Source organism: Octopus bimaculoides, chromosome 6 (genome assembly GCF_001194135.2).
Source record: "Octopus bimaculoides isolate UCB-OBI-ISO-001 chromosome 6, ASM119413v2, whole genome shotgun sequence".
NCBI classification, from domain to species: domain Eukaryota; kingdom Metazoa; phylum Mollusca; class Cephalopoda; order Octopoda; family Octopodidae; genus Octopus; species Octopus bimaculoides.
The window spans coordinates 21,968,589-21,980,446 of NC_068986.1; the positions used below are offsets into that span (position 1 = coordinate 21,968,589).

An 11,858-nucleotide genomic window follows, 5' to 3' on the forward strand; every position below is an offset into this window, starting at 1 on the left:
GGAGGGGGTGGGAGGGCGGGTTACCGCCAGCGAGTAGAGAGGGCTCTTAATTGTAGATTTTAAATATTTGAGAGACAGTGTATATATATATGTGTGTGTGTGTGTGTGTGTGTGTATGAGGACAACAAATATGTATAATTATTAAAGAGGACAATTATATATCCGCTATATCGGAAATCTGCAAAGGCTCCATAACTACCATCTTGGCTATAACCTTCGAGCCCTTGTAATCTGTTACAGCACTTACCTAGTGTACCTAATCGTTTAGATCACCTGTGAACTAAACCCCCATACTTTGTATACATGCGTGTGTGTGTGTGTTTGTGTTTGTCTTCAACCAATACCACTTGACAACTGGTGTTGGTTTGTTTACAACTGTGTAACTTAGAGGTTTGACATAAGAGACCAGGCTTAAAAAATAAGTACTGGGTCCAATTTGTTCAACTGAACCCTTCAAGGTAGTGCCCCAGCATGGTCGCAATCCAATGACTGAAACAAATTAAAGATAAACGGTACATAATGTCACTGAATATTGACTAAACAAATAAGAAATGGTTTATTTGTTTTAATAGACTTTATTTGTGAGCATGGAATGTGGAAATAAATACACTGTTGTCAATATTTAATGTAGCATGCCACCACCGGTCAGGAAAATAAATGGCCTGAAAAAGAAAACGAGAGAAAGATATAATAATTAATGGTACTCAAATGACGGTGACATGTCAAATGTATGCTTGTTGCAAATGAGTGTTTGTTAGAATTATTGACATTAAATGAACATAAGGGAATGTTATGTCACATCTATAATTTGTTTGTTCGTTAAATGTTCGCTTTTGTTTTTCTATGCTAGCATCTTCTACTACGGTTTTAGGCTGACCAAAGTCTTCTGAGCAGATTTAGTACATAGAAACTGGAAGAAGCAAGTCGTGTGTGTGTGTGAGTGTGTATATATATATATATACAAGGGTAAAGGTGACGCCCTAGACACAAACAATTACAGAGATATTAAGTTGTTGGACCAGGTAATGAAGGTCACAGAGAGGGTCATAGCCCAACAAATTAGGGAGAGAATCAGTTTAGATGAGATGCAGTTTGGGTTCGTTCCAGGAAAAAACACCACTGATGCTGACGTTAAACGATGATGATGATGATATATATGTTATAATTTAGGACAAACAGTAAAAAGTTGTTGTTATAGTACTCGGAGTTTCGAATATCGGAGCAAAGAGCTATGATGCATTCACGCCGGCTATTAATGGCAACCTTAAAAGCTGACAAGAATGCATTGCAGCTCTTCGCTCTGACATTCGAAATTCCAAGTACTATAATGACTTTTTACTGTTTGTCCTAAATTATAACATATATAAATAATCCACTATTTATCTAATACCAAGGTCTCATTCTTTTGTTGTTACTTTTTATTATATATATATATATATATATATATATATATATATTCGAAAAAAGAAAAAAAAAATGACTTCGATGGCAGTTCTTATCAGTTTAATTTATTACTTTTAGAATTTTTTAATAATATAAATTTTAGTTCATAGATCTAGTAAGTTCATTGTTAACTTGGGTGTGGAGAATTAAAAACAAAAATTTTCTTGTTAACTTGGAGAACTTTCTCCCATTCATTGTCAACATCAGATAACATTGGTGGCATGGAGAGGGGAGACTGGTATGCATGGGTGACTCGGAGAGGAACTTTCTAGGTTTGATCCCATGGTGATTCATGACTAAAGGGGGGGGGGGTCTTTATATATATGTATGTATGTATATGTATGTGCATGCATGTGTGTGTGTGTGTGTGTATGGTATGGTTGCATGGCTAAGATACTTGCTCCCCAATCATGTGGTTTCAGGTTCAGTCCCTCAACATGGTAGCTTGGGCAAGTGTCTTCCAGTACAGCTCTGAGTCGATCGAAGCCTTGTGAGTAGATTTAGTCAAGGGTAACTGAAACTTTTTGTGCATGTGTGTGTGTGTGAATTCATATTTCCATTCACATCCACATGTGTTCATTAGCTGTAAATAATAGCCTTGCTAGAAAACTATCATTTACTTGCAGTCCACTGCAAAAGCTTGTCCAGATTTCTCAACATGTCTCAATATGCTGTGCAATCTCTCTGAACAAAATGTTCATTAATACAGCGTCATTTACTTCCATTGCTCTGCATAAAACAAATCTGGGCTTTTTCTTGTTTGATAGACTGGGGTTATCATCTCAGTTGGAAACAAATGAGGGACAGCAACAGGAAGGGTATTTGACCGTAGAAAACCTCTGCCTCAGCTTATTCTTGCTTGATCCAAAATGTTAAGATGATGATGATGGTGGTGAGATTATGTTGTGGTGATGATGATGATGATGATGATGGTGGTTGTGGTGATGATGATGATGATGATGATGGTGGTTGTGGTGATGATTATGATGACAGTGGTGCTGATTTAAATGCATAAATGTCTTCCTTTGCTTATAAAATTATTTTGAATGCTGTAAAAAGCACCATCCGAATGTGGTCGATGCCAGTGTCCCCTGACTGGTTCCCGTGCCGGTGGCATGTAAAAGGCACCCACTACATGTATAATTGTTAAAGAGGACAATTATATAACCGTTATATCAGAAATCTGCAATGTCTTCATAACTACCATCTTGGCTATAACCTTGGAGCCTTAGTAATCCGTTATAGCACTTACCTAGCATACCTAATTGTTTAGATTACCTGTAAACTAAACCCCCCATACTTTGGATCTGGGATAAAATGATAATGACAATAACTACTACTCACTTGACCAGGACTAATTGTACATTCGAAAGGTCGATCCTCTGGTTTAAGGGAAGGATAATGTTGTATGAGCCACTGCAGGGTTGTTTGGTTAGGATGAAAATCTGGGACCTTATCTGGGGGATATAAGAACCATCTCTGGAAAAAGAAATAGAAATAAAAATACTGTTGTAAACAGAAATAAAATAAAAGACAAACATATACAGAAGTTAGAATGGGATCCTACATTGATAAAACTCAATATGATAGTACTTCTTATAAATAATGCTATTAAATTTTCAATGTATTATTTTAGGGTCATCAGCATCATCATTCATCATCATTGTCAGTGCCATCGTCATCATTGTTGTCATCATCAAAACCACCACCACCACCACTATGATCGTCTAACAAGCATAGGTGTGTGTGAGTGTGTGTGTGCATGTGTGTGTGTGTGTGTGTGTGTGTGTTTGTGTGTCCTTGTTTTGAAATCATGTGACAGTTATAAATGAGCTTCACTGTCATACAAGTAGTCGGCGCTGGATTAACCATTAAGCAAAATAAGCATGTGCTTAGGGCATCAAGGAAGGAGGGGGGCACCATAGAAATGGTAAATGGTTTACGGCACAAAAGAAATCACTTTAAACTTGCTAAAACAATATTTGGGATGCCTTTATCTCTACTAAGTATAGATGCAGATGTATTTATTACCTGAGATTAATTTTGAGGATCTGATCAATTCAAGAAAGTAGGAGGAAACTTTTCAAATATAAATAAAGTGGAAATATACAAAAATAAACATTATTTTCCCTCTCACATTTTTGTTTCGTTTTGAAAAATAAAAATTTATTTTATGGTTTGTTACTGTTTATATTTTGAATTACATAATCTTTTATGGGAGCACCAAAATCTTTTAAGTGCTAAGGGCCTCGATGGATCTTAATCTGGTCCTACAAGTAGTGTCCTCCATTTTCAATCTTTTATGGAAATATGTCCAGTCATGGAGAAATATTACCATGCTTGGAAACAGGTGAGGGTTGGCAACAACAGGAAGGGTGTCTGGCCATAGAAAATCCACCTCAATGAATTCTGTCAGAACCGTGTGAGCACAGAAACGTGGAGATTAAAATGATGATGACGATGATGATGACTCTCCAAGACAGTATGGGGTAGCTCAGTCTCACACTATTTAGTCACTCATCGTCTTTTGTACATCTTGTATTCTCAGTAAAAGAGAAATCTGCCAACGTTTGTTGTAACCTCAAGTTTCGGCTAAATATTCCTGGTTGAGTGCCCTTCTTAACATCAGCATTTTACATTGTAGACTGGATGCATTTTATTATAGCTAATATAAAATAATTTATACATGCAGAAAATTATATTGCATATTTTGAAATATTAATACACATATTGACACAAATATAATTGCTACCATTGCAGTCACAACATTAAAAGGTCACATTCCTCAAAAGTGAAGTTCTGTAAAGCTAAATACACTTTTCTTTCAAACACCTCGTCAGAAATTCTCACAGAAAAATGAAAAAGAAAAAAAGTGAAAAAAAGAAAAGAGCTTAAAAATATATCAAAATAAAACTGAAAAATATATTAACAACAGATTTATTTTATTGACATTTCCAGAAAGCAAACAAATTATATTTATCAAAGCAATTGAGAAACATATTTTGAACTTTATACAAAGTTATCTCAAAGTTACAGAGATATTCAGCATTAAGAATTTACGTGAACCAGCTACTTGATTATTTTATCGCATAGAAAGACTAAGGGTGGTAAAGAAAATATTACACACAAATAATTTATGGATCCTTTATTAGGAAAGCAAACAAGAAGAAATTAGAATGTAACATATCATTGAAGTTTACATACCCTGGCTACAACACGTACATTATATAAAAGTAGGTGCTACTGGCTATTCTTACTACCTCATAAACAGGTAAAATTCTCAACCAAAGCAGTGTCACTCAACCTGTTAGAAACACCAGCTAAATCTCCCTACCAGTTTTATAAAGAGAAAGAACCATGTAATCACAAAATAATATAATTCCAGATGTCTTAACCATTTTGCTACCACAGCTTGCAAAGACTTATTGGGGCAAGTGAATGGCACCTGTGCCCAGGGTCGCCTTTCTGGCACTTGTGCCCGTGACATGTGTAAGGATTTTCGAGCGAGATCGTTGCCAGTACCCCTGGACTAGCTCTTGTGCGGGTGGCACATAAAACACACCACTTTGAGCATGGCCGTTGCCAGTACCGCCTGACTGGCCTTCGTGCGGGTGACACATAAAAGCACCCACTACACTCTCTGAGTGGTTGGCGTTAGGAAGGGCATCCAGCTGTAGAAACTTTGCCAAATCAGATTGGAGCCTGGTGTAGCCATCTGGTTTCACCAGTCCTCAGTCAAATCGTCTAACCCATGGAAAGCGGATGTTAAACGATGATGATGATGATGATGATGATGATGATTTCCATTTAAATTCTCTGCCTGTCTTTCAATTATTTTTGAAAATGAAGAATTTAGTAAAATAACTGTTGCTATTAAGCTAATGCTTGGAACATAAAACTTCTGTGAGATTTTGAAGGAAGGTTTTAATTTAGATCAGTTTAAAACAAGAAGTCCATATCAAAGAACAAGGGCTGGTATTGAGAGGCTTCAACAAAGATAGGATGACAACAACATAAATAACTTTGATGATAAGTCTATTTTTACAGAGATACAATGTAGTGTTGAAGATGGCATATGTACCTGTACTCACAGCTGTCATGCTAACATTCTCATGATTCAATCAGTGGAAATTTCAAGAGAAATAAAGTTACAGAAAGAGTCATTATTTTTTTTTTTATTTACCAAGGCCTAATTTCCCATAGGAGTGGGTAGTCACAAGACATACACCGGCCATTCCATTCATGTCCCAGCTCAAAGAGGCGAGCCCTGTCCTATGCTTGGGTTAAGGCATAGAAAGTAAACCCCTGATATCAGCAGCAGGGCCCAACAGCATATGCTGGTTTACTCCTGCCACACCATGCTGGTTCCATACCCCTTTGAACATCAAATTCACTCATCCGTCCACAAACACTCTCCCAGATTTCCTATCATTTATAAACTCTCTTGCCTCTCTCACTCCAACACCTCCAACCACCAAAGCTTTCCTCACACCATCCATCCATACGAACTGAGCTCTGCCTTTGGTGCTGTTGCCTACCACTTTTGCCTTCATCACCCTGGGTGATGAGTCCTGGGTATGAGTCTAAATTACATCTGGTAGTGGGACCCTGGGGCCCTGGTTTCAGGATTTGAGGAGTGTCGAGCAACCTCTTAGCCACTATTGTTCCCAGGTCTACTCTGGCTCAGAGTGGTAGCACCTGTAAGGGTCCCAGCTATGGTTTAACTAGCACCCCCCCCCTATGACTGGGGAGGGGGACCGGTAGAATGCAGTCACTGTATTCCCTGCATAGCGTAAGAAGCGACTAAAAGGGGCGGGGGCGAAAGAACTGGGAATCCCCTCCTCCTAGTAATTTCTGCTTCCTAAAAAGACAAGGAAAAAAAGAAAGGGTCATTGCTTAACTAATCAGGAAAAAAGTTTGCCTAATCAAAGCTCACTCACAATCCAACACCCTCATCACCCACTGCAGATCCCTCACTCTTCCTCATATGCCGATCTGCACACTCTCCATGGCTTTACATATCTACCATATCCACCTCCTAGTCACTCCAATTCCTCTAACCATCATTTGCTATCTTTACATATCTCTCCTCACACTCTTATAGAACGTTTCTATCCCTTCTGTACTACTTATACTCCCACCACCACTATTCCCTGTGGGTAGGCCCTCTCTCTCTCTCTTTCTCTCTCCCCTACCGCCCACTCCTTCCTTGTTCTATTAGGGTAGCCAAGTATCTACTCTGTAATAAGACAGCTATCTCTGTCCTGCTATCATATTCCAACCTTCCACCAACCACATGGCCACTTCTCAGTTCCATTCTGTCTCTCAGCTGAGAGGCCCTTGTCTTGCAAGTTCCTTGGCAACCTTGTAGGTGTTGGTGTCATATAAAAAACACCCATGCCGGCACCATGTAAAAAGCACCTGTGCTGGTGCTACATATAAAGTACCTGGTACACTTTGTAAAGGGGTTGGGATGAGGAAGGGCATTCAGCTATAGAAACTGTGTCAATACAGACAGGGGGAACCTGGTGCAGCTCTCTGGCTTGCCAGCTCCTGTCAAACCATCTAAACAAAGCCAGCATGGAAAACAGATGTTAGATAATAATGATGAAGATGATGATCAACTGTTTTGTTATTATATTTCTGTTGAAATACACTTCAGCAAAATCGTATCATAGAACCAAGGGCAGTCTCAGAAAAGTGGGTATCAAGAGGATTAAACAAAGACAGGATGGTAATGAATGACTTTTTTCATAAGTCTGTTTATGAAGCATCAGGAGGAAAAGGAGGAGGAGGGGAAAAGAGGGGGAGGAGGAGGGAGATGGAGATGAGGAAGGGGAGGAGGATGGAGATGAGGAAGGGGAGGAGGAGGAGGAGGAGGAGGAGGAAGAAGAAGAGGAAGAGGAGGAAGAGGAAGAGAGGAAGAGGAAGAGAGGAAGAGGAGGAAGAGGAAGAGAGGAAGAGGAGGAAGAGGAGGAAGAGGACGAGGACGAGAGGAAGAGAGGAAGAGGAGGAAGAGGAGGAAGAGAGGAAGAGGAGGAAGAGGAGGAAGAGGAAGAGGACGAGAGGAAGAGGAGGAAGAGGACGAGAGGAAGAGGACGAGAGGAAGAGGAGGAAGAGAGGAAGAGAGGAAGAGGAGGAAGAGAGGAAGAGGAGGAAGAGAGGAAGAGGACGAGAGGAAGAGAGGAAGAGAGGAAGAGAGGAAGAGGACGAGAGGAAGAGAGGTAAAGGAGGAAGAGGAGGAAGAGAGGAAAAGGAGGAAGAGAGGAAGAGAGGAAAAGGAGGAAGAGAGGAAAAGGAGGAAGAGAGGAAAAGGAGGAAGAGAGGAAGAGGAAAGCATGCAGTGCTTCAAAATGAGATGCATTGTAGTAATTACATTTTTTTAAAACTCAGTGAGGAGTTAGTGTCTCAACACAAAAAATTAATTAAAATTAATTTACTCCAAGAGTTTTTAAGATGGAAGATCATTTTGTTGTTTTACTTTAATTCTCTGAATTTGCCTCTTTTATTCTTCAATTTTATTTTTTTTTTTTACCTACAAATATCAAGTTACAGTTTCTAATCGTGCTGCAGATACTGAGGAATTTAATTGGCTTTAACAAAGATGTTAATCTCATGACAGACAGGAACTAAAAGTAAAAGCTGATTGGCTAATATTGAGTGTACAAAGAGAGAGAGAGGGGAAGAGGCAGACAGACAGAAACAACAAGAGAAATAGAGGTAGAGAATGAGAGAGAGAGAGAGAATTCTTTAAGCCTTTTGTCATCATATTTCAACTGAAAGAGCCTTCGTTTTCAATTGAAATTGAAAGTCAAACCATGCAACCATGCCAGCATGGAAAACGGATGTTAAACGACGGCGATGATGAAGATGATGATGATGATGAAAAGTTTAGTAAAATACCCTTATTGTTATTAAACTGGTATCTGAAGCCAATAATTTCAAAGGAAGGTTTTATTTTAGATCAGTTTAAGAGGAAGTTTATATCATAGAACCAAGAAGAGTCTCTCAAAAAGCTTGGGCTTGTAGTGCCTTGGTCCCTTCTGTCCATCATCCTGATTCGTTCTTATTTGCACGGCAATTGTCCCCATGTTCTGCTTGCTAAGGGGGCATTACATCCAATTGTGGCTTTGTGATAAAGTCACGTGAGATGGAGTTTTTCTGGGTTTCCGGTGAGCCCTATTTCGCCTATAAATAAGCCTGAAGGCAGCCGAAGGCTAGATGTTAGCAGCTTCGTTATCATTTATGATGGAATGCCCGAGAGAGAAGTTTCACTACAATAGGTTCAAAATGGTTGTTATTACTTTCATGTTCAATGACAATGCTTATGGCAAATGTATATCAAAAGGAAACAATAACGACAAATATTTTATGTGAAAGGTAGTGAGATTAATATAAAAGAAGTCATGTAATATAAATTAAACAAATGACAGCATAACAACACTATGACAACATGAAGAAGAAACAGCTTGAAATTTTCATGTTAGCTTTCATGATAATAAAACAGTTTTCATGAATGTTTTTACATGTACCTTTTTTCTCTTCTCGTGAGATTGAATTTGTCATTTTGTATGGATATTGCTTTTGCTGAGTAGTTTGAGTTTATTAGACCATTAAGTTTATTACATCAAAGTGTGTACTTCTGAGGGTATCCTAATTAATATCTGGGGTATTAAAATTAGGACATTCCTGAGATTTTAACCAGTCCTGGGATATTAAAATTAGGACATTCCTGAGATTTTAACCAGTCCTGCAAGCATAGAAATGACTGAAAACTCAGGGGCAACCTAATTAATGTTCCAGATATGCACATATAAAATGTTCTAAATGCAGCCACATCATCTTAATTACTAAAATATGTAAAAACCCATTTTAAGGATAATGAAGTATTTATAGGTGCAAGTATGGCTGTGTGGTTAAGACATTTGCTTTGCAAGCATGTGGCTCTGGGTTCAATCTTGCAGCACAGTATCTTTAGCAGCTTTTTTACGTTTCTTTTTTACCTTTCTCCCATAACCTCAAGTTGACTAATGCCTTTTAATGGAATTTGGTAGACGGAAACTACCCTGAATCCTGTTGGCTGGACTGAGTTCAATTAATTTTGTGGGATAGCTTGGATCCTAGAGGAACACAACAACAGGTAATCTCTGTAATGTGCCAGGTCAACTTAGTGGATGTTCTACAAGACAACATAAGCTGAGCAACATTTTTTTTCCATTAAGTTCCTGGGTTCCAGTACTATAACTTCAGGCTGAACAAAGCCTTGTGAATGGATTTGGTAGACAGAAACTGAAAGAAGCCTGTCAGCTGGCAGAAGGCGGTCAGCTGGCAGAATTGCTGGCATGCCGGGCGAAATGCTTAGCGGTATTTCGTCTGCCGCTATGTTCTAAGTTCAAACTCCGCCGAGGTCGACTTTGCCTTTCATCAATTAAATAAGTACCAGTTATGCACTGAGGTCAATATAATCAACTTAATCCGTTTGTCTGTCCTTGTTTGACCCCTCTGTGTGTAGCCCCTTGTGGGCAGTAAAGAAATAAGAAACTGAAAGAAGCCTGTCATATGTGTGTGTGTGTCTGTTTGTGTTTGTGTGTGCCCTGTTTGACAACCAGTGTTGATGTGTCTATGTCTTCATAACTTAGCGGTTCAGCAAAATGGACCAATAGAATAAGTACCACGCTTAAAAAGAAAATTAAGTATTGAGGTTGATACATTCAACTAAAAAATTCTTCAAGGTGGTGCCCCAGCATGGCCACAGTTTAATGACTGAAACAAGTAAAACGATAGAAGATATGTGGGTTGTAAGGACATGCATTTAAAGACCAATTATAAACCAGATGACACAGGACATTTCAAACTAACCAACCAAAGCTTACATCAATGAACAGAACAAAAATATGAATAAACATTATAGCAAGATCAAAAGAGGTCACTACAAAAGATGGCGCCATCTGGCAAGTGATATGTTAATGGGAAGTAAGGCAGGTAGAGAGTCATACGATTTTTAGTATTTTAACAAACATCTGGTATCAAAGTGTAGACAGCTAGCTAGAAAACACAACTGATAGCAGAGGTCACCATGAAACACAGCCTTTATGTGGTTGTCTGACCTGCTAGAAATAGCAGCCAAATCTTCACAAATCCAACACTACCGTTTTATAATATGAACAATCAAGTTAAAGGACTACAATTATCATCATAATCATCATCATCATCATCATCACCTATAGACCCAAGACAGACCAATGTATTCCGAGTGAATTTAGTAGTATGAAACTGTGTGGAAGCCCATCAAGTATATGAAGTATATGTATGTATGTATGTCTTCGCATTTGTTCTCCCACCACCACTTGACAAGGAGTGTTGGTTTGTTTACATTCCTGTTCAGCAAAAGAGATTGACAGAATAAGCAACAGATGAAAAAAAAAAATAGTATTAGGGTCAATTTGTTTGACTAAACTCTTCAAGGTGGTACCCCAATATGGCTGCAGTCCAATGACTGAAACAAATAAAACAAGTAATAATTAAAAGAAAAATTAACAATGGAATCAATATTCACCTTTCTGCCATATATCATTTCAGCATATCCAGGGCCATGAAAATGGAAAGGAACACCAGTGCCAGCAGCTACATGGGAAGAGAATCAAATAAAAATTTTTGAAGACGTATATTAAAAAATTTTCAATTATGAAATCCTGTCTAAAATGATTGTTTCTAATATAAACATAAAACCAGAAATTTTAGGGAGAGAAGTAACTTGATTAAATTGACTCCAGTATTTGCCTAACTGTGGAGGTGCATGGCTTAGTGGTTAGGGTGTTGGACTCATGACTGTAAGATTGTGGTCTTGATTCCTGGACCGGGTGATGCATTGTGTCTTTGAAAAAAAAATATCATTTCATATTGCTCCAGTCCACTCAGCTATTAGAAATGAATAATCCTGAGACAGATTGGCATCCTGCCCAAGGAGGAATATATACGCAAGAAAAACCTGGAAACTGGCACTATAGGTGCAGGAGTGGCTGTGTGGTAAGTAGCTTGCTTACTAACCACATGGTTCCGGGTCAGTCCCACTGCGTGGCACCTCGGGCAAGTGTCTACTATTATAGCCTCAGGCCGACCAAAGCCTTGTGAGTGGATTTGGTAGACAGAAACTCAAAGAAGCCTGTCATATATATCATCATCATCATCATCGTTTAACGTCCGCTTTCCATGCTAGCATGGGTTGGACGACTTGACTGAGGACTGGTGAAACCGGATGGCAACACCAGGCTCTAATCTAAATTTGGCAGAGTTTCTACAGCTGGATGCCCTTCCTAACACCAACCACTCAGAGAGTGTAGTAGGTGCTTTTACGTGTCACCTGCACGAAGGCCAGTCAGGCGATACTGGCAACGGCCACGCTCGAAATGGTGTCT

The 11,858-nt window shown here is 38.9% G+C and overlaps 1 protein-coding gene across 1 annotated transcript in view; it reads right to left on the bottom strand.

Moving 5' to 3' along the window:
- Nucleotides 1-555: 555 nt before the first annotated feature.
- LOC106870243 (jmjC domain-containing protein 8) overlaps nucleotides 556-11,858 on the bottom strand; it is a 34,596-nt gene continuing 23,293 nt past the window's right edge. Inside the window, exons 7-9 of the mRNA XM_014916260.2 lie at nucleotides 11,000-11,067; nucleotides 2,788-2,922; nucleotides 556-662 (exon numbers count right to left, since the gene is read on the bottom strand). Of these exons, the coding sequence (XP_014771746.1) occupies nucleotides 576-662; nucleotides 2,788-2,922; nucleotides 11,000-11,067 (290 nt within the window). The 3' untranslated portion in view covers nucleotides 556-575. The remainder of the gene's footprint in view (nucleotides 663-2,787; nucleotides 2,923-10,999; nucleotides 11,068-11,858) is intronic.